Source organism: Panicum hallii, chromosome 9, assembly GCF_002211085.1.
Source record: "Panicum hallii strain FIL2 chromosome 9, PHallii_v3.1, whole genome shotgun sequence".
NCBI classification, from domain to species: domain Eukaryota; kingdom Viridiplantae; phylum Streptophyta; class Magnoliopsida; order Poales; family Poaceae; genus Panicum; species Panicum hallii.
Window position 1 is genome coordinate 68,764,078 of NC_038050.1, and position 21,917 is coordinate 68,785,994.

The following is a 21,917-nucleotide window of genomic DNA, read 5'->3' on the forward strand; positions in this document are numbered from 1 at the left end:
GGCATGGGCTTGGTGCTGCATGTCAGATCTGCGAAGCTGGCAATTGCTGGAGAGCATGTGTAATCGCTAGGTGATAAGGTGAGGCATATGAGCTGTGCTGTTCGGTTCTTAGTTTATTAAGGAGTCCAGGAATTGGGTTTGCATTTGTGGGGAGATGCAAGGAGTTGTTTTAAAACAACTCCTGAAGCTCGTTTGTCAATACTCGCTCCATTTCAAATTGTAGATTGTTTTAGTAAATTAAGATACATAATTTTTACTATGTATTTAGATAGATATTCATATCCAGATACATTCTAAAAATTATATATCTAGATTTATCAAAACGATTTACAATTTGGAACGGAGCGAGTATTTATTCATTGCAAGTTTGCTGGTGCATGCCGGCGAGATTTCATCTCCCGTTCCACGCCTGAAGCTTTTTTTTTTATAAGGCACGTCTGAGTTTAGTGCTTGATGAAGCAGAACCAAGCATTGGCAAATTGGCTCTGGAGATCGGTCACGAAGATATTGTTTACTCCTTTAAGTTGGATTAAAATCGAAAATATAGAGTACTTTATGAAAATCAAAACAGGGCTATAAAAATGAAAAATCGATTTAAAGAACTTCTTTTTATCTCGTTCGAACAATTTTTCACTATGTTCGAATTTAGAAATCAAACCCTTCGGCCGTGGGAACCGAGGACGCAAGGACTGAAACGTGCAGTGCAGGCTCCAACTGAGCTGACCCGAACCCATCAACCAACACCTCTCCGCCTCCGCGCTTGTCATTTGTCGCGCCCCACACACGCAGCTCCTCGTGGCGGAACTTGGTACTTGGCGGCGCCCTCTCTGACCTCTCCTTTTTCCTCACCTTTCGATCGGCGGCCGCCTCCCTCCTCCTCCCCTCCACTCCCGTACCCTTCCCCGAGCCGCCGCCGCCGCCGCCATGGCCATGAAGGGACCCGGCCTCTTCTCCGACATCGGCAAGAAGGCCAAGGGTACCTCCTCCTCCTCACCCTTCTCGACATCATCATCACCACCTCTCTCCAATTGTCTGATTGGTTCGGGTTTCCCCGTTTGTGGTTCGGTGATCTGCAGATCTGCTCACGAAGGACTACACCTATGACCAGAAGTTCACCATCTCCACCGTCAGCGCCTCCGGAGTGGTAAGGGTTCCTCCGATCCGATCGCGCTCGTGTGACTCCATGCTGACTGGTTCGTGTTTGCTTGTCCGTGCCCGTGACGCCCGATCTGGTTATGGCTGTGGTTGTGTTGAGCGCCGGGATGTCGTTGTGCGGTACGCACGCTAGTTGCTAAGTGCGGCTTGTTAGGTGTTTGTTACCTTGCTGTTTTGGGTTTCTGTTTTACCAAGTTCATTGGTTGCTTGCGATTTCCTTGGTCGTTGCATCCGTATATTAGTATGTGAGGGCACCATGTGTGTGATACTCGTTCATTGTGTGATAGAATGATAGGAAATGGTAATTTGGTCATATCCTTGTAAAGCAATGCAGTTGCTTATTGTTTGTCGAGTAAGATCATTGAGCACTCCTTGAGTATGGCTCAAACTGGAGGAGTCTTTGTAGATAGCCAGTGTGTTCGAGCCTCCATGACTACTGGTAAATTGGTGGTCTCGATCTCAGGCTATCCTGGTTTGTGAGGTTGTGGGCATTTATATGGAGTGTCTGAAGAATTTGTTGACTTGCTTGTTTGATTCTTTTATTGCTCATCCCTTATTTTTGCATCGAGTTGTCATATTAGTCCTTCTGCCAGGCATTCTTGTTACAGAAGTACTCAAGCAGCTTAGCTGCTTTTCATAAAAAAAAAAAGAAACAAAACAAAACAAGAAGCTATAGAGACCTTACTAAGGTAACTGTTGGAATCATTTTTGGTAGACTGGCACTTTCTTTTTTTTTTTGAAGTAAATAGACTGGCGCTTTCAACATTGATCTAAGACAACCTGTTCTAGAAGGTTCAATTGTAGTACAACCTATCAGGATTTCTCCTGTTGCTTCTTTCATTTTTTTTCACTGTGTTGGCATATGCACATGATGTACCTGTGTTCCATTCTTATTTGATAAGTATTTGGATGTTCCACTTGCCAAATTCTTGACCAACATAAATAAATTTCTGGTGTCACAATGTTGGTGTTTTGAGCGTTGATACCTGATCCTTGGCAATTGATGTATCCAATTATGGGAATTCAAATTTATGCGGTTACACTTTCTTCCTGCTTTTAAACCTGATTTCAGCTGTTACTGTATTGAATGCACGTAGATTTCACAAAATGTCCTTTCACAGCTGCAATTAATGCTCTTGTTTTGCACAAGAACATATTGATCTATACTGATGAATTCCTGAACCCTTTCCTTTTTCGGAAATTTCTGACTCGGACACCCAGTACTGACTACCGAGTTGGATTCCAGCACCCCATAAGTAACACTGAATATGCCTGTACCAATATGCCATTGCAATCTATAATCAGTCTTATTATAACAACACAATGTTCATTAGCTGGATTGAACTATCACAAAAGCTTCCTTTACTTGAGCATGATATATTAATTAAAAGTGTAAATTGGTGAATCTGTAATGTAGTTGTGAATTAAATTGTCAATTGGTCATCAGGAGTACATTCTCCTGGTAGACACATTATTTAGCTCATCTTTAATTTGAAAATTAAGAGTAGATGTACATGCACTGTATGGATAATTAGTGCTGACTGCCCTGTAATTTGTTGAAACTACAGAGATAATCTTATATAAATTATTTCCATTTTGGATGCATGGGTTCTGATAGTATGTGCTGTTTGCATGGACATGTCATCATTTTGCTTCTTTCAACAACAGTAAACTGATATATTCTTTATATCATTGTAATGTTAGGATTGATAGTAAAACAAATCCTGTTGTTAACTGCGATGGCAGTGCTAGTGTACTTTCTGCTGCTCTAGTTTTTTCTTTATATATGCATTAACCCTTTATGAACTTGCTTTTCATGGGTCCTTTTTTTTCCAGGGCCTCACTTCCACAGCTGTGAAGAAAGGAGGGCTTTATACTCTTGATGTCAGCTCAGTTTACAAGTACAAGAATACTCTTGTTGATATTAAAGTGGACACTGAATCAAACGTTAGTGACATGAGACACCCAAATTTATGCATTTTGCCTTGTAGCCTATAGCTAGACATAAATTTGTAGCGCTTTTGTATGATTCCTGCAGATCTCTACCACCTTGACTGTGTTAGATGCCCTGCCATCCACAAAACTTGTGACGTCTGTGAAGCTGCCTGACTACAATTCTGGAAAGGTACTTCCATTTCACGTGAATTTATGGTTGTTGAATTGAAAGCAGGTCCTTGAGTGTAGGTGTTCTTTGTACCAGGTGGAATTGCAATACTTCCATGAGAATGCAAGTTTTGCTACTGTTGTTGGCACGAAGCCATCTCCTGTGGTTGAACTTTCTGGGACAGTTGGTGCTCAAGGAGTTTCGTTTGGTGCGGAAGCTGGGTATGACACAGCTACAGGAAAACTTACCAAGTACACTGCTGCAATTGGTGTAACCAAGCCAGACTACCATGCTGCATTCATTCTGTAAGTCCATGCTTCATTGTGATTTGTGTGGTATGAGGTTGGAACTCAAGTATTGATACATCACACATGTACAGGGCCGACAAAGGTGACACCATTAAAGTGTCAGGTGTTTACCACCTTGATGAGAAGCAGAAAGCCTCAGCTGTGGCTGAACTAACCCGGAGGCTCTCAACAAATGAGAACACACTCACTGTTGGTGGCCTATACAAGATTGATCCTCAGACCGCCGTGAAGGCAAGGCTCAACAACACTGGAACGCTTGCCGCGCTTCTTCAACATGAGCTCAAACCCAAGTCACTCTTGACAATCTCTGGTGAATTCGATACCAAGGCCCTGGACAGGGCCCCCAAGTTTGGCCTGGCACTTGCATTGAAGCCCTGATCAGATCATCCCCGGTTAATTGCTGGTGAATTTTGAATTCTTTGGTTGTTTTTGCAAAGCTGTAGCCAATAATTTGTTCCACGGATCTGTTCTGTTAACCTGGCAAAGGTTTGACGCTGTGTGGGATGGATCCGGATGGGTCGTCTACAAGATTTTTTACCCATGAGTTTTTGTTGTTGGAAGCATCTGTAGATGTATGCCGGTTGTTTCTTTAGCTTCTAGGCTCTCTGCCACTGAGTACTGAGTAGCCGCCACGGTAATCTTTTGCATGCAGAAACTACATGTGATTTTTGTGTGGTCTTGATTGATTTACCGCACGCTTTTTTTGGGACTTATTTATCATTTGTATGTGGTGTTCATCTGCTGATGCTATGTTTTTGTTACTGATCTTGGCTTTTTTTTTTTGGTAGTGGATTTCTGGACAAATAATTCAGGTGTGTCAATTGGAGGTATAACAAATGTGCGAGTAGGTTTCTGTTTTCTTATCCATCACGTTGTACATGCTAATTTGGAATGGTGGGAGACTATCGACCTATCGTGTTGCGTGGGAGCGTCGTTGCCTTCACAGCGCAGGGAGTATGGCCACTCTACTGAAAGCTGGGGGTCATCTCTTCGGGATTCAGTGTTGAGTTCTGGACGCGCCTTTGGGAGATTCGAATTAATATACATGTAGCTGGAAGCTTTTTCTACCAATTTCGCCATTGCGGAGTTCTTTGTGGTCACTCCAGGATATATGATGCCCAGAAAAACCTTTTGGTTTTGGATGTTCGTTGCCGCTAAAGTAGATTGCGAGCAGATGCTATTCTACCGCCAGTCAATGATAAAGGTGCAAGATTCGCCATGTGACGAGGAAATAAACCGAGCGTGACAGGACGACTAGCCACGCTGTCATGCTCCGGCGCTTCGTCGGCGTACCGTCGAGGCGAGACCGCGAGAGGTCACTGACGCAACCGAATCTTCAGTAGTCGTATACGGTGAGGAAGTCGTTAGTGCAGAACCACTGAGGTAAAGCCAAAACGTCGGACCACAGGCACTCGAGCTGCGCATCTCGATCGGCTGCAGTAGCTTTCACGTGTTCCTCGGTACCATTCTTTTTATTCCACTTGGACTTGGATGGCGCGTCACATGGCCACGAGCGCCCATCCTACCACGCACCACAGCGTGGCGTGGGCGGCTGCATTTGCTGCCCATCTCCATCCAGATCCTCTCCTGCTCGCGCATCGCGGTCGCGGCTTGGCCCCTACTTCTGCAGGCGGCAGCAGGGTGAGTTGCGGTTGCCTCCGTCTCCACAGACCACAACCGGTAGGCTCTCCAGCGTCCAGCCTCCACAGACCACAGGTCCACAGCCGCGCGTGACAACAACCCGTCCGTCCCGCATTTTTTATTGGCTCCAGTACTGTACCCCACCAACTGACTTGTTTAATTTTCACCGGTGAGAACCTGATTCCACGCAGCCACCAGCCCGGCGCCCCGGCCCCCGGCCCAGCCCTCTTCGACTCACCCGACGCCGCGCCGGGAGTGGGAGCGGCCACCGCGCCCGCGTGAATCCGGAGCGCGCGCGCCGCCCTCGCACCCCCTCGGCGATGCGGCGCTCCCCGCGCTCGTGACGCATGGCCTCACTCTCCGTTCCTCCCACGCTCCCGCGGGCGTCGCCGGCGGTGGTGGGCGCGGCGAGGGGGAGGAGGGCCGCGGTGCGGGTGCGCACTGCCGCCGCGGCATTGGGCGGCGGCGGCGGCGGAATGGAGCAGCACCTCGGGGACGGCCCGCGCAGCCCAGGTAATTCGTCGCGTGCTCGGCTGGGGTCACTGTCGTGCTGAAGCTGGCACCGGGAATATTCTAGAGGCAGATGTGTCGGGCTCGGGCTGGGCCTGGTGGCTGTAGCTTTGAGGTTATCCACTTGTTCCTGCTGCTTCACTAGCCATCACTCATCAGCCACTGTCGATCGTCCGATAAGGATGACGTAGGCGTACATAACACGAAGCTGTTGAGATCAAGGGCATGTTTGGTAAAATGCTATGCTATTGATGGACTGCAAGTAAATGTTTGTGGAACTGAAACTCGAGCCGAGTCAATTGGGCACTTGACAGCGATGTGCCTAGACCTTTCCATATCTCACATAGTCACATTAGAGGCTTGTATTGCCACTCTGACATCTTACGTTCTGTTTTGTTCATTTTGGTAATCAGTCCTGGTTGCTGGGAGGGTTGTCATTGATGTCGTGGTAGAGAAGGCTAAGTTTCTCTAGATGATTCTGAAGTTATCACTCAAAACATCTTAATTGTATTGTATGGCTGAGTAGCAAACCGATCCACAGTGATGATGAGGTTCACTTAATTATGGGTTAGTTTCTAACTACATGGGAGGGGTGGTGGTCTTGAATATACTTGAAGTGTGATGATTCCATGGCATACGTCTTACAAGTTGGAGGTAAAAGCTAAGTGAAAAGTTGTTTAGTTTATATAGCTCACAATGGCAGCAAGAAGATGAAGGATAATAGGTAGAAAAATGTCTAATTTTTCACAATCTCCCGTAAAAGAGAATTCCTGATTTGTAAATATGGCACTCGCTCGCTCAGAAGGGAACCATCATAAAAAATATATGTCATGACTATGTTTATATAGGTTTATATTGATTTGTACTGTTTTGCAAATGGATTTGATCAACAAGAGGAACAGAGCTGCACTAACCATTTACGGATATCCATCATCAGTGAAGGAGAATCCAGTAATGTCAAACGTTGGGAAATCAACTAATATTCTATGGCATAATTGCCCGATTGGACAATCGGATAGACAGAAGTTGCTGGGACAAAAAGGCTGTGTTGTATGGATCACAGGACTCAGTGGTTCAGGTATGCTTTCAGTGGACTTTTCCCTTGATCTACATGCTGGTGGTAGTGATTTTTGCCTTGGTCAGGTTTCTATGAGGATATTTCCTGTTCTTTATCAAAAAATAGTTTCTGTGCGCTATTGTTGCCATAAGTTTTGAAGTTAATTTGGTAGCTACCTTTGTGATAGAGTGCAAGAATTAGTAATTTAATTCAGGCATTCAATCTCAACCAAGATGGTCATGCAGGTCTAGAGTTTTTTTCCCCAGTTATTTTAACAGACCTTATTTCCTTTCATCTGATAATATATGGTTATTTTGAACTACAATCGGCTTCAGATTGAACATGCATATAATATAAATACTATCATAGGCTTCCTACATGAGTTAAATGCGCATATCAGTTTGACATCTGCTCTACCGGCAGCGGAATGCTGGCATCTTGATTACCATTAGTTACTCAGCATGTAATGTTGCCCTGTTGGCACATGGATTTTTCACTGGCTGGTATGATTCTTAGTTAATATCTCCACAATAAGTGCCAAATCTGGTGTGCTTTGCAAGTTTGTGTATTGGCATCAGTACAGGAAAAAGTCTTGCGCTCTCACTCTGATGATGCTTTTACTAGGTTCATTTTTAAATCTATTTTCGTTATCATTTAGCACTTCCCTCTGCTACACTGTGATTGTGTGATGGTGTTAACACATTGCCTGGTGATACAGACTGTGATTTTGTTTGCAATGCTGTTCATACAGACTGCTCTTTCTTCTCTCTCACATGCTATTCTAAGTTATCTTCTGAGCATAATTCCTGCCATTACATTCATATTTCAGCTTATTTTTGCTAGCATAAACCAAAGCTTGAGTTTTCTTCATTCTTGTGTATCTACAAAAGTACACAACACAAGGAAATTAGCACAAAGAAGCCATCTTGAGAATCTTTCATCTTTTTATGTGTCAGGGAAAAGTACTCTTGCTTGTGCGTTGAGTCGGGAGTTGCATTACAGAGGCCACCTTACGTATGTCCTTGATGGTGACAACCTCAGACATGGCCTAAATCGAGATTTAAGCTTCAAGTCAGAAGACCGTGCAGAAAATATACGAAGAGTTGGTAAGTTCTGAAGCAAAGAAGGCAGTTCACTAGAAACTCTTTCGCTATAGCTAAATCTTTCATGCAGGAGAAGTGGCAAAGCTTTTTGCAGATGCTGGTATCATATGCATTGCTAGCTTGATATCTCCATACAAGAGAGACCGTGATGCATGCCGTGCTCTACTTCCGGATTCTAAATTTATTGAAGTATGCTTACTTATGATTCTCTTAACTCTTTGTTAGTGATAATCATCTGTCTAACTACATGCAAGTTTCTATAGGTATTTCTGGATTTGCCCCTACAAATTTGTGAAGCTCGTGATCCTAAAGGTCTGTACAAGCTTGCACGCACAGGAAAGATTAAAGGTACAAGTGGCTGCGGTACTAGTTAAATGTCAACCAATTCAGCTCAGCTGCTAAAAATGAGTTTGTGTGTTCTTGCTTCAATCATTACCTTTTGGAAACAGGTTTCACTGGAATTGATGATCCATACGAACCACCAGTGAATGGTGAGGTGAGCCTAATGAACATGCCTTACTTCCCACCTGGTTGACCTTACAATTTCATACAGCAACTGAAAGTTTGAAATATATAGAGTCATCACTGTTTTGTAGTGGTTCCTGACGTCATTATGCTGGGACTGCAACTGTTTAGTACACACACGCTTTTCCTTTCTACGATCTTATGCCTTATCAGTAAGATAATTGAGATAGAGAACTATTAGCATTTTCTCTTATTCCAATTGCTTTCCATGCTCCAGTGACCCTCATTCAGTAAAGAACTGGCAAAATGTAACAATGTTAAAATTAAACAATAATTTGCGTTTTCATATGATAATGTCCACAAGGACGACTTATAGATGATGACATAAGCCCTGATTGCTGTTTAGCGATGAGTTGATATAATGTGGGAATGACATGCATACTGCTGAATTTTGATAAGCAACTTTAGAAATGGGTTTTTCTTATATTTTGACATATGGTTTCCTTGATAACTTGAGTTTCCTGTTTTTTTAATAAACAATTCAGTTATGGTCATCATTCAGCAATCAACCTAACCCTTTACCCCAATTGCCCCACATAAGTGCAAATTGCTTAAAAATTTTGATTGGTCTTGTTCTTATGCAGATAGTAATCAAGATGAAAGATGGGGAATGCCCTTCACCAAAAGCAATGGCCAAGCAAGTTCTGTGCTACCTTGAAGAAAATGGATATTTGCAAGCTTAGCCACATACGCGAGAAGATTGATCTGATTCTTGTGTGTCCATTACTCGTGGACACAAGCATGATCCATTGATCCAGAATAAAAGGCATCCACACGAAGCAAGCAACAGAGGTGCAGTTCATTCAGAGACAGATACTGATTCATTCGTTTTATTGTTGAGGCTATTTGTTCTATGTGTAGTTTACTGTGCTTGTATAGCTGCAATGTATCTGCATCAGCAATTCAGCACGCATTGGTTTAACTCGCGTTGACCCTGTGCGTGAAGACTGGTGGGTGTTCTGTGTGTTGCGACTTGTGTTTTTTTCCTAAGGAACTTTGCGAGTTGTGTTGGTAATGTATTTGATATAGAAAGTAAATACAGATAAAATTATCCAAATTGTACACCAGTCGTTTCCACTTGGAATAAAAGTCAAGGAAAGTTGTAACACCTTCCGTAGAGTTCATACCTTGTGCTGTCTCCTCAGCTGTTGCAGTTTTTTCTCAGTAAATGGGAACGGGCTTACAAACATTTCCACAGAAAAGCTGCATTTTATCTTACTAATCTCTTTTCGCAGATAAAATATGGTCACCACTTCTCAGTGACTGTTATATTCATATCTTCGATGATCTTGTTGGTCTTTTTTTTTTTGTCCCTGCAAGCGCACGCATCTTCTGATCTTCGCCGCCCGCCCGCCCGCCCGTCCGCCCGCCCTGGGATCACAATCCAGTATCCTAATCATGATTCATCCGAACATGCACGTACAGCACTGACAGTGGAGCCGCAAAGCAGCTGGAGATGAGCGCCCGCCATCAGGTGCCCGTGCCAATACGGCCGACCGGCACCTGATCCTGGTCTCTGACCGATCGAGCTCGGAAGCAACGACGCATCCCATTGGGCAGAGCTGCAACCACAGGGCTTCGGCAGCATGATGACCAGAAAAGCTGCAGCTGGTCGGTGGGCTCCCACTCAGCACTCACTCGCTACGCTGACTGGCTGCTGCCTGCCTGCCTGCTGCTTCCTGTCGCCTTCGAGGCTGAGGTTCCAAGTCATGGCTCACATACTCTGATCTTCCGGGTTCTGACCACTTTTCTTCTACTCGGACGAATAAAAAGAAAAGTTGAGTCGTGAAATTGGGTGGTGGTGAGGTTAGGGCAGACCTCACATTACGGTAGGTTCATGTGCAGCCAAAGTTACCTAATCAACAACACAAGGAAACCAAGGAAGAGGATTGCCTGAACTCTGAAGTCCGGCCTTATCCTAACTCCTTTGAATTCTCCGTCATGTGCGTTCACGTACGGCAGCAGGGGCGGATCTAACGGGGGGCAGCAGTGGAGCCCGCCGGATCCCTCGCCGCTCCATTTTTGCGCCATGGAAAGGAACTTAAGGGGTGCGGGGGGTTGGAGGAGGAGAAATCAGCACCTCCAAATTTCATTTTATGTCGCCCTGTACGGCAGTTGCCGCTTGCGCCTATCACTCTAGCGGCGGTAAACAATGCGGGGGAGCTCAGGTCAACTCGCACGAGCTGCTCCTGGCCGTCGATCACTGCCGGCCTCACGTTTTGGAGCGTGATTTGGATCCGGTCCAAGTCGGAGCAGGACAAAAACAAAACCGAGCGAACCGATCAAATCGGTTGACCTAGCCTAACCCTTTTTTCTCCTCTTTTTTTTTCTCGCTCGATCCGCACTAACTGGCGCTTGAATCGAATCGGGCACGCACCTGGGCTGACCTCGCGTGCCGCGCAGGGAACAAAATAATCCGGACGCTGATCACGCCAAATGTTGGGTGAGCCATGGAACAAATTAGCAGGTAGCAGCTGATGAGCTGAACAACGGAGAGGAGAGAGAGAGAGAGAGAGAGAGAGAGAGAGAGAGGAATTCCATGCGGACTGGAACTGCACCACAGTGCCATGAACCTGACAGATCACTCATCACATAATTAACGTTAGCTACCCCTGGCGTGTGGTTTCGGTCAACAGACGTGACGATTTGACATTGCAATCTCGTTCCGGTGAGGTCAATTCCAAGAGATTTGGCAGGGGGGGTGTTCGGCAGTGGCTCGCCGCCGGCCTGACCGACCGATCAGACCCACGCTCGCTCGCTCGGGCGTGCGGCGACCCATGCCACTCCTCTCCACAGAAAAGGCCTCCGCGGTCGGGGCGCTTCCACCTGCGCTCGGCTCGCTCCCTCAGCCGGTTCCGTTGGAGGTCATGGGCCCCGTTGATTCTGATCCCTAGGTCTGGGTGCCGTGTGCCCGGCGGCGGCGCGCGTCGCTCCCGTCCAACGCCGGCCTCTACCGAACTTAACCGTCGCATCCATCCGTCCCAACTCCGGGCCGATCCAGCCGCGGCCGCGTCGTCACGCGGCGTTACGTGCGCGATGCGCGGCCGACGAAGTCAGCGGCGCGCGGGCAACCGCACGGGATGCCGACGGGGCCGGAACTCCTCGCCCGCACGGATCCGCCGGCGCGGCACCCGGCGGCGGCCGATTTGCATGGGCGGTGTGCCGTGCGAGAGGACGGCGGCGGGGGCGGGCCCGCCGCCCAACCAGCGAACTGAGAAGTGAACGAAGCCCGTGGCGCTTCTGTCTCGTGGAGTGTCTGTCAGGCTAAGCTCCTCTCTTAATAATCAAATCATCAGGTCTTAATCGCCCGCGGCGTTTCTGTTTCGTAGAGTGTCTGTGAACCGCGATGATAAGACCAGTTCGTGTTAGTTTAAGAGCGTCTGCAATCCTAAACACAAGCAAGAAGCAATTATTTCTGTGAATACGTGTACGGCGTGTCGGTGTCAGTGGGTGCACCGTATAGTACCTACATTACACGCACGCCCATGAACATTACGGTTTGTTTTGACTTTTGAGAGAGAGATTTATGTGGGTCACTGCTAGTACATGTGTTTTTCCTCCTATTTTATCCTTCGAATGAATCCTATTATACTTAATGTTTTTTTTCCATACACCATCCTTTTTATACTCGTTTTTTTTCCTATAGCTAAAATAAATAAACACGCAGAAGAGATGCATATTACATCGACAAAAGAAAAAATGATTTACTTAACGAAATACATCGTCATCAGGAGGGACGTCGCTAATAATCGCGTTGAAGGCGATGGGGGCGTCGCTGTTGCATTGGCAGATCCGGGCATCCACGCGCGCATCATGGCGCGAGGCCCAGCATGATCCTCGATCGGCGATGCCGTCCGATCCGGCGCGCCCCTGACCTGACCACCACCTGCCGCGGTGTGGACGCGCTCCAGGGATTTCGGCCACCACCGGGAGACATGGGCAAGCAACACGCCTTTGCAATTGCTTCCTGCACCTAGACCCCCCTAGTACACATCATGCTCTATCTGAACTGAGCTCCCAGCCATCAATGCGCAGGCCAGCACCAGCCGCTACTCCCTGCCCGGTAGCGGCGTAGCGCGCGGTGGCGCGGCTCCTCAAGCCGCCGCCGCCGCCGATCCGGGCATCCGGTCAAGGAGGAGCCGCGGTTGATTCGGCCAGGAGTTCCTGATTGGAGCTGACCCAAGGTTAGAAGCAAGAGCACAGATCATCACTACGATCCCGTCACCCATCTCGCTCGGCGCGGTCGGTCTCGTCTTCCCCCACGGCACTCCTCCCTCCCCACGGGCCACGCCACGCGGCGCGACAGGCGCTGGGCTCTCGATCGGCGCCATGGCCATGCCCGATGGCCCGTGGTGTGGCGTACGGGGCCGTGCGCGGATGCGTGCGGGTGTTCTCCGCAGGTGCTCAGCCCGGCGTCAGCAAAACCGTACCGTTGCCGCCGGGGCTCGCAGGTGTGAGGTGTCCCCACAGTGTTTGCTAACCGCCGGCTGTTTGACCCCGGGCCCGGCCGTGACGGCGGCGACGTAGGATGCACGTAGACTTTGTTGGGCACCGTGAGAAGCGGCCTCCACAGGCCGAGTAAATTCGTTCGTTTCTCGAAATGAATGGATTGTATGTTCCTCGTTTAATTGGTTCGCAAGGGAGAAAAATTTAACACAGAGAATTACTTTGAACACCCACCGGGAGCTGATCTGCAGAAGTAGAGATACGCAGGTGCTCTCGCGGGCTGCTGGCTAGTGGAGCTCGCTCTTAGCAAGGAGATCCGGATTCGAGCCCTCATTCTTTTAATTTAAAGCAGGAGACTGTCTGCATCTTCCTGTCAGTCTACTCTTTAGAAGTAGAGATGTAGATTTTGTTTCCTCCTAGAAATTGAGTCAGCTGAAAACCCATTTTAAGTGAACTAATAATTCAGACTTCGGAGGAAAGAAAATGACGTAATAATAACAAAAGCGACAGAGAACTATCAACTGGATATACTCGTATAACTGTATGATCTTGAAAAGCACATACTAGTACTTGTATAACTCTATTTCCGATGGAATTAAGCAATGACGTCAGAGATCAGTTACATTGATCGCACGGTGGACCCGGGGGCCACGGTCGAGCTAGGGGAGGTCCGTCGTCTCGCCAGTGGAGACGAGTGACGGAACGGGGTCAAAAAGGCAGCGCTAGAGCGCGGACCGGCGGCCGGCCGGTAGCCGTAGCGACTGGTTTGAAGCACCAGCGTCCAGTGCGTCCCATGCGCGCGGCGAAAGAGAGAGGGAGAAAAAAATCACACGGCCCAAGACCATTTCCCCCGATCCGTTTGAACGTAACTAACCGGCAGCGGGGCGCGGGAACCCCACCTCCGCTAGGCCGCAAGCTACCCCGCCCGCCCGGCTGCGAGCTGAGCAGTAGTGGAGTAGCCGAGGAGGTAGCCTCTCTCGCTCTATAAATAGATGAGCCCGAGCAGGGACTGCGGCATGCACGGTGCAATCAGCTCAGCTCAAGCTTAGCTAGATAGCCTGGGCCTCCTCTCTCTCTCTCTCTCTCTCTCTCTCTCTCTCCAGCATCTCTCTCTCAACAGAGCATCAATTTCTCCTCCTGATCTAGAGAGGGAGGTAGAGAGGGAGAGAAGGGAAGAGATCGAGGGGGTTTCAGCAATGGGGAGAGCCTTGTTCTTGTCGCTGCTGTGGGTCGCCATGTTGAGTGGTAAAGCTCGAGCTATAGCCGCCATATATTGGTTACCTTAGCTTCTCTTCTCTGGTTATGAGTTCAGTTCAGTCTGAGAAAATCGTACCGACTATGAGTTAGAAACTAATCACGTTGCTGTTCTTCTTCCTCCTTGCTCGCAGCTTCTCGCGTGGTGCAATCTGTTCCTTACGACTACTCGTCGAGCTCTGAGGTAAGCAAGCCTAATCCCTCTATCCTCTCTCTCATCCATGATCCATGCCTGTGACGTGCCCGGTTGCCGAACTTTGTTACCAAACTGCGGCAAGAATCCATCAGAGGCATCAGCTTCACATTCGCATTGCGCATGTCACACATCCCATCCCTGCCGCTACGACCTTGTTTCAAAAAAAACAAAAAGTCCAAGCAAAAAAAAAAGCACCAGCAGTATACTTCCTGCGTGCGCCGCCAGCCGCAGCGCGGTTAACACCGGCCGTTGTTAGTTGCCTGTTCCCCGCGCGTGACATGTGTGTAACTGGCAAGTGACATGCGCGTGTGCACGTGGGCCATGGGTGTGCACTACCTGCGCACACAAGAATATTTGTCTACCTTTAGCTCGCCTCGCCTTAGCTTGCCTCCTCCTGGCTCACCTGTGCCGGCCGGAGTCCACTGATGAGGCACTCACCAGCAGTGACGGGATCGATTTTGACATGTCGCGTAGGCATGCAGGTCACAGATCTTTACTTCTTTAGTGATAAATAAAATCATGTGAGCTTTTTTCAGGCCAATCGGCCGACCATGTGAACCCAAGACAGTGAGGCTGCACACTTCATACAAATGGGTGGTGCCTTTTGGTTCATTGTTTATTTAGTAGTAATGTTTCAGGCACAATAGTCTACCCCGGCCCTTTTGATCGGGCAGCCTGCACATCTATCGATCTTGGGTCGTTGGTGCAAGCGGACCGAACAAGTAGGATCGGAGCAGCAAGGCAGAATTCACAGCCCCCCTGCCGAATTATTCCTCCCAGATGATACAACATGACCAAATGTTTTCCAACAAGAGCAAGAAAAGGTTGGCCAGGTGCCTAACCACATGCCGTGCCGATGGTTTCGAGTTCTGACCCATTCTGACGAACCCAACAGGAGTTAGCTAGTAATCAAACACGGCACACCCTGATCATGGATCTGGCTGCCCATGAGCCTAACCACACACAGCTGATCGTGCATCATGCAGCGCGCGCCGACCCACTTCGTTCACCACTGATCGATCAGTGTGCTAGCTGCGATATGCGCACGCACATTGTACAAACTTTGCTGACTGTGTTGTGAACTCAGCAAGCTTTATTCAGACCGGTGTGCCTCACGATCGACACGGTCAAAATCAGAGCCCTTTTCCGGTGCACGCCCAAGCAGGGGAGGGCGTGTGTACCCCAGTGTCCGCCACACACGGCGTCATGCTCGTGCGAGCCCCCACTGATCCCCTCTTGTTGGACACATCAGTAATCCACACCAGCAGCTTAACTACCTTGTGCTGGTTGGTTGGTGAAGATATTTCAACTGGCCTGCTCATCGCTCTCAGCTGAAAAAAGAGGTCTAACTAAAGTCTACTCGTGTGTGAATTCGTCCAGGGCCAGGATGGGGAAGTCAAGGGCTTCCAAACAAGGGCCTAAAAGCGACCTCCTTTCAGTTATTCTGCACACAACAAATCTGGTTTTCAGAGTCGTCAGACATGCCGATGGTTTCTTCTGCCAAGTAGGAAGTGGTTTTGGTTCGTCAGTCTCGTGTTAGGCCAGGCAGTTAGATACGCGATCACTTGGACTTTTCACATTTGCTGGCAGCTAGTAGGTCAAACGCTGTATATGCCTGTAGTGCTAGTTGACTGGTACACTCAAATACTTACCCAAAAAAAGAGAGTAGAAATAAACCAGTTTATATGGGGCTGAGAATGAGTGACAGCGTGCCGAACAAGATCTGGCATGTCCATATTAGTCTCCTACTAGTAGTACTTTAGTCCACAGTTAGTTATCGTACACAAACTTTTCGGGGTCTTTTACTGGGATCTTGACAGGCCTGGCAGTTTTGACAGTTAGTTCACAGTTCAGTTGTATTCACTTTTCACCACTTTAGTGCCATGCTAAATGTAACGATATTCACTTTTCACCACTTTAGTGCCATGCTAAATGTAACGTTACTGGTCTACCGATGGTAAACTTGCGTTGACTTGAACGTTCGTGCTGTGAAACGTGCAGTGCTTGCCGGAGCCGCTGGAGCCTCACTACGGCGGCGGCATCATCCGGAACTCCGACTTCAGCGCCGGCCTCCAGGGGTGGTCGGCGTTCGGGTACGGCGTCGTCGAGGAAGGCGCGTCGGCGAGCGGCAACAGGTACGCCGTGGCGCGGAACCGGACGCGGCCGTACCAGAGCGTCAGCCAGAAGGTGTACCTGCAGAACGACACGCACTACACTCTGTCAGGTCAGTCACTGATCTCCGGGGAGGAAGAAAGAAGCACATTTTCTCGGAAATCTTTCTTATGGTCAGAACGGTGAATTCCCGATACTAAATTTGTGTTTCTGTGGTGTGCAGCTTGGTTGCAGGTCAGTAATGGCAGCGCCGACATCACAGCCGTCGTGAAGACCAACGGCCAGTTCATCCACGCCGGCGGCGTCGAAGCGCGGTCCGGGTGCTGGTCCATTCTCAAAGGCGGCCTCACCGCCCCTGCCGCCGGGCCAGCAGAACTCTACTTCGAGGTACAAACCGCATCTAATGATCATTGGAAGAAGCTGTAGGCTGGCTGTTGCTCTGTTCTTACGAGAAAAAAACTTGGTCTGGATGCAGAGCAACGCGACGGTGGAGGTGTGGGTGGACAACGTCTCGCTGCAGCCCTTCTCCCAGGAAGAGTGGGCGGCGCACCACCACGCGGCCATCAAGTCGGCGCGCAAGAAGACGGTGCGGCTCCGCGCCCGGGACTCCGCCGGCAAGCCCGTGCCCGGCGCGCAGGTGCGCATCGAGCACGTCCGGAGCGGCTTCCCGCTGGGTTCCGCCATGAGCTCCGAGATCCTGCACAACCCGGCGTACCAGCAGTGGTTCACGTCGCGGTTCACGGTGACCACCTTCGAGAACGAGATGAAGTGGTACAGCACGGAACGCGTCCAGGGCCGCGAGGACTACTCCGTCCCGGACGCGATGCTCCGGTTCGCCAGGAGCCACGGCATCGCCGTGCGCGGCCACAACATCTTCTGGGACCAGCCGAGCCAGCAGCCCGGGTGGGTGCAGTCGCTGTCGGCACCGCAGCTCCGGCAGGCGACGGCGCGGCGGATCAAGTCGGTGATGTCGCGGTACGCCGGGCAGGTGATCGCGTGGGACGTGGTGAACGAGAACCTCCACTTCAACTTCTTCGAGGGCAAGTTCGGGTGGGACGCGTCGGCGGCCTTCTACCGGAGGGCGCACCAGATGGACGGCGGCGCGCTCATGTCCATGAACGAGTTCAACACGCTGGAGCAGCCGGGCGACCCGAACGCGGTGCCCGGCAAGTACCTCGGCAAGCTGTTCCAGATCAAGAAGTTCCCCGGCAACACCAACGACGGCAGGATGGCCATCGGGCTCGAGGGCCACTTCTCCACCCCCAACATCCCCTACATCCGCGCCGCGCTGGACACCATGTCCAGGGCCGGCGTGCCCATCTGGCTCACCGAGATCGACGTCGCGCCAGGGCCCAACCAGGCGGCCAACCTCGACAAGATCCTGAGGGAGGTGTACGCCCACCCGGCCGTGCACGGGATCATCCTCTGGACGGCGTGGCACCAGCGCGGGTGCTACGTCATGTGCCTCACCGACAACAACTTCAGGAACCTCCCCACCGGCGACGTCGTCGACAAGCTGATCAGGGAGTGGCAGACGCGGTCGCACGCCGGCGTGGCGGATGCCGACGGCTACTACGAGGCGGAGCTGTTCCACGGGGACTACAAGGTCACCGTCAGCCACCCGGTGGCGAACGCCACCGTGGTGCAGAGCCTGACCGTCGGCAGGGAGACCACCGACGCCGACAACGAGTACACCATACACGTCTAGCTTATTACTAGCTCCTCCTACTATAGGAGGAGGATTCAAGGATTCATACATACTACGACGCATACACACGTGTGCATGATTGTGGGTGGGGTCTTCTAGTAGGTTCTAGAGCATTGTGGTTTGTGATGTCGTGAGTCTGTCGTACACACATACGCGCCCGAGAGATGGAATTCCTGGTGAGGCGATCTGTCAGATGTTCATACATTAAACAGAAAAGGAATTCGATTGGTTTTTCAGATAGTACATTTCCATCTCAGTCTTGTCCATGTCAATGGTAAATGATTACCACGCGAATGCGACGCAGTGCGGGTGTTAGCCTCCTAGCTACGAGGCTATTTAACTCTTCTAAATATAAAGCTACCTAAATGGAGATCCTTCGTGTCAAGACTCAAAGAAAGGTAGCATGCTGCATAGCTAGCTCGACTGCCTGTGTCACGAGATGCAGAACAGAATTCTTCAACGTTTCAGATTTAAATTCGGAGGCTCCACAGAACACGCTTGGTTTATCCAAGAAAAGCATCTCGATCTTAATTTCATCGCTAGTTTATGATACGGACCAAAATCCCCAATGACGTAATTGCGCACTAAAATGGCTGTGCACTAATGGCAAATTACAATCAGCGACGCATACTACACCCAAAGCAAGTAGGAAAGCGAATGTGCAGCCAATGGTGTTCTTTTCAACTCATTTCTCTCCCCCCAAATTAATTACTATGTGACATGCCATTGCAGCTTATTTTTAGCAAATCTTTGGTTGAGCCAGTTATCCAAAACAAGTGGAACTTACGCCTCTACATCCAAGGCTCCAACAACATGCGTTTCTCAGACGGCTGGCACACAGCTCCCCGTTTTGTGGTTAACCAGTGTAACCGTGGGGCTCGGCATGCGGTGTTAATTAAGAGTGTAATAATTTTACCAGCCTCAAACTACTAGCAGTACTATGGATTAATCCCCTCCCTACACGCGAAACGGCCTTCCTCCTATTCGTATCTTAGCTTTTTTTTTAATTTAACTTGAACACGCCAAATATAGCTATTTGCTAGCCGATGTTCTCTCTTCCCATAGCTCTATAAACAGAGGTCTTCCAAGTCACCATGCAGTATTTGTAACTGGTGGTGAAGCAAATATGAAGATTTCAACAGGAAAGTTGATCTTGATCTTGTTGATCGTGCTGTTTGAAGGTTAGTTCTTCTAATTGGTTTCAACGACAGGCTTTTCTCTTTCAACATGGAAATATTTACTACTCTGTGCATTGATATGTAAAAATTTATGGATTATCATCTCTTGAGTTTTCCGTTTCAATTTTACGTAATGGAAAAGACTCTGACTGTCCTAATTACAAACTGCGGACATAAAAATGGTCCATGTTATAGGATTCTATCCGAGACAAACAGTGAACTACAATACGTTTAGTAACAGATTACAATTCGTGTTATAGTATATGATTGCCATTTAAGATAAATAAGTGGGAGGTTAAATAGCCACAATTTTTTTTTTGCATGTCTGGTTTGGACTTTGGATCGATGGGTGTTTCTGTATATTCACGATCAAAGATTATGATGCATAACCATCTCTCCTCTCGACGCAGGATTCCTTGTCACGTCAGTAAAGGCCGGTGGTTATTCCTCAGAGAAAACATCAGGAAAGGCCGGCGGTGATTCCTCAGAGAAAACATCAGAGAAGGCCGCTGGTGATGCCTCGGAGCAAACATCAGAGAAGGCCGCCGATGGCTATGCCTCAAAGAAATCGTCAGTGAAAGTCCCCTACGACTACTCAGCAAACATCGAGGCAAGTAGCACATTCCTCCTAGCAATATCTTTCGTTTCTTCAGCACGTATGGCCGGGTCCGCGACTGATCCGCACTGCTCTGTGACGCCTGTGCTTGCAGTGCGTCAAGGAGCCGGAGAAACCTCTGTATGGCGGCGGCATCATCAGCGCCGCCTCGGCCGGCGGCAAGAAGCTCGCCGCCCCGATCAAGGGCTCCGTCCTCAAGGTCGACCTCAAGAAGGACCACCACTACGCGCTCTCCGGTAACCATTATCCAGCAACACCAATTCACCATTTCCTCCCCTGATCTCCATGCGATCACTGCAACCGAGAGGAAGAATGAGGAGGATGTAGCTAATGGATGAGCAATGGTTGTGCGTATGCTCCCAGCCTGGCTGAAGCTTTCCAAGGGCGCCGGCGACATCACTGCTATTATCGTGCCGCCTGACGGCAAGTTCATCACCGCCGGCGCGATCGTGGCCCAGTCCGACTGCTGGACCTTGCTCAAGGGTGGCGCCACTGCCTACTCCGAAGGCAAGGGCGATGTCTTCTTCGAGGTAATGGACTAGGCAATGATGCAAAGGGAATCAGCTGAGCGAGACGTGGATGGAGAACTGATAATGGAGGTCAAAACTGCAGACCAACTCGACCGCGGAGATCATGGCGGAGAGCATCGCGCTGCAGGGTTTCAGCTTCGAGGAATGGAATGCTCACCGCGAAGAAGTTGTTGCCAAGGTAATGCGGCTCTCCATTCGACGCCGGACGGAATTCAGATGGAAGCATTGTTGGTAAAAAAAAAGAAAAGAAAAGAAACCGATGAAATTGCAATGCAGGAGCGTAAGAAGAAGGTGAAGATCACGGTGGAGTCCGGCGGCAAGCCGCTGCCGGACGCGGAGCTGTCGGTGGAGTGGGTGGCCAAGGGATTCCCCCTGGGCAACGCCATGACCAAGGAGATCCTGGACATGCCCGAGTACGAGGAGTGGTTCGCGAAGCGGTTCAAGTGGGCGACCATGGAGAACGCGATGAAGTGGTACAGCACCGAGTTCCACGAGGGGCACGAGGAGTACGAGGTGGCGGACAAGATGCTGGCGCTGGCGGAGAAGCACAACATCTCGGTGCGCGGCCACAACGTGTTCTGGGACGACGAGAGCCACCAGATGGACTGGGTGAGCAAGCTCGGCACGGACAAGCTCAAGGAGGCCGTGGCGAAGCGCCTCAAGAGCGTCGTCACCCACTACGCCGGCAAGGTCATCCACTGGGACGTGGTGAACGAGAACCTCCACTTCAAGTTCTTCGAGGAGAAGCTCGGCATGGACGCGTCCGGGGAGATCTTCAAGGAGGTGGCCAAGCTGGACCCCAAGCCCATCCTCTTCATGAACGAGTACAACACCATCGAGCAGCCCTGCGACCTGGCGCCGCTGCCGACCAAGTACATCGCCAAGCTCAAGCAGATCCAGGCCTACCCGGGCAACAAGGACCTCAAGTACGGCATCGGCCTGGAGAGCCACTTCGACAAGCCCAACATCCCCTACATGAGGGGCTCCCTGGACACGCTGGCGGCGGCGGGCGTGCCCGTCTGGCTCACCGAGGTCGACGTCACCAAGGGGCCCAAGCAGGTGGAGTTCCTGGAGGAGGTGATGAGGGAGGGGTTCGGGCACCCGGGGGTGAAGGGCATCGTGATGTGGGCCGCCTGGCACGCCAAGGGCTGCTACGTCATGTGCCTCACCGACAACAATTTCAAGAACCTCCCCGTCGGCGACGTCGTCGACAAGCTCCTGGACGAGTGGAGGAAGGTGCCCGAGAAGCCCACGACGGACGCCAAGGGCGTGTTCGAGGCCGAGCTCTTCCACGGCGAGTACAAGGTCACTGTTAAGCACAAGTCGCTCAAGGAGCCCATCGTGCAGACGGTGGACCTCGACTCCACCAAGTCGGCGGCCACGATATCATGTTAATCAGTAAAATAGTACGAGTAATTGCTGGCAGAAAGGATTATCCTAATGAAACGAAATCCACCTTATAATTTCATTTTTC

General features: G+C 49.8%; 3 protein-coding genes and 1 pseudogene across 4 annotated transcripts; all 4 read left to right on the forward strand.

Moving 5' to 3' along the window:
• Positions 1 to 724: 724 nt before the first annotated feature.
• LOC112874395 (mitochondrial outer membrane protein porin 5) lies at positions 725 to 4,304 on the forward strand. Its single transcript, XM_025937692.1, has 6 exons — positions 725 to 976; positions 1,077 to 1,144; positions 2,992 to 3,102; positions 3,194 to 3,280; positions 3,356 to 3,564; positions 3,639 to 4,304. The coding sequence occupies exons 1-6, from the start codon at positions 925 to 927 to the stop codon at positions 3,943 to 3,945; spliced, it is 834 nt and encodes a 277-aa protein (XP_025793477.1). The 5' UTR covers positions 725 to 924; the 3' UTR covers positions 3,946 to 4,304.
• A 948-nt stretch (positions 4,305 to 5,252) lies between these two features.
• Positions 5,253 to 9,513, forward strand: LOC112874396 (adenylyl-sulfate kinase 3-like). 2 transcript variants are annotated; one of them, XM_025937693.1, is made up of 7 exons: positions 5,253 to 5,721; positions 6,656 to 6,796; positions 7,732 to 7,881; positions 7,949 to 8,067; positions 8,142 to 8,226; positions 8,328 to 8,374; positions 8,988 to 9,513. In XM_025937693.1, exons 1-7 carry the CDS (start codon positions 5,556 to 5,558, stop codon positions 9,084 to 9,086), a joined length of 807 nt encoding a protein of 268 aa, XP_025793478.1. In that variant the 5' UTR covers positions 5,253 to 5,555; the 3' UTR covers positions 9,087 to 9,513. The 2 variants fall into 2 exon arrangements, with proteins under 2 accessions (XP_025793478.1, XP_025793479.1); XM_025937694.1 differs by lacking the exon at positions 5,253 to 5,721 and adding an exon at positions 5,731 to 6,372 and having other exon boundaries at positions 6,613 to 6,796.
• Positions 9,514 to 13,883: 4,370 nt separating this feature from the next.
• Positions 13,884 to 18,355, forward strand: LOC112876145 (anti-sigma-I factor RsgI6-like). The gene is made up of 5 exons (XM_025940194.1): positions 13,884 to 14,094; positions 14,238 to 14,287; positions 16,301 to 16,523; positions 16,635 to 16,798; positions 16,887 to 18,355. The coding sequence occupies exons 1-5, from the start codon at positions 14,046 to 14,048 to the stop codon at positions 18,117 to 18,119; spliced, it is 1,719 nt and encodes a 572-aa protein (XP_025795979.1). The 5' UTR covers positions 13,884 to 14,045; the 3' UTR covers positions 18,120 to 18,355.
• Positions 18,356 to 19,245: 890 nt separating this feature from the next.
• Positions 19,246 to 21,838, forward strand: LOC112873389 (annotated as a pseudogene).
• Positions 21,839 to 21,917: the final 79 nt, after the last annotated feature.

What these genes read in the sequence shown, in the direction of transcription:
- LOC112874395 (XM_025937692.1), top strand. Translation starts at nt 925, where the DNA reads ATGGCCATGAAGGGACCCGGCCTCTTCTCCGACATCGGCAAGAAGGCC. An exon ending in CATCGGCAAGAAGGCCAAGG is followed by an intron (nt 977 to 1,076) that starts GTACCTCCTCCT and finishes GGTGATCTGCAG; the next exon opens with ATCTGCTCACGAAGGACTAC. An exon ending in TACCATGCTGCATTCATTCT is followed by an intron (nt 3,565 to 3,638) that starts GTAAGTCCATGC and finishes ACACATGTACAG; the next exon opens with GGCCGACAAAGGTGACACCA.
- LOC112874396 (XM_025937693.1), top strand. Translation starts at nt 5,556, where the DNA reads ATGGCCTCACTCTCCGTTCCTCCCACGCTCCCGCGGGCGTCGCCGGCG. An exon ending in CACAGGACTCAGTGGTTCAG is followed by an intron (nt 6,797 to 7,731) that starts GTATGCTTTCAG and finishes TTTATGTGTCAG; the next exon opens with GGAAAAGTACTCTTGCTTGT. An exon ending in AGAAAATATACGAAGAGTTG is followed by an intron (nt 7,882 to 7,948) that starts GTAAGTTCTGAA and finishes TCTTTCATGCAG; the next exon opens with GAGAAGTGGCAAAGCTTTTT.
- LOC112876145 (XM_025940194.1), top strand. Translation starts at nt 14,046, where the DNA reads ATGGGGAGAGCCTTGTTCTTGTCGCTGCTGTGGGTCGCCATGTTGAGT. An exon ending in CACGCACTACACTCTGTCAG is followed by an intron (nt 16,524 to 16,634) that starts GTCAGTCACTGA and finishes TGTGGTGTGCAG; the next exon opens with CTTGGTTGCAGGTCAGTAAT. An exon ending in CAGCAGAACTCTACTTCGAG is followed by an intron (nt 16,799 to 16,886) that starts GTACAAACCGCA and finishes GTCTGGATGCAG; the next exon opens with AGCAACGCGACGGTGGAGGT.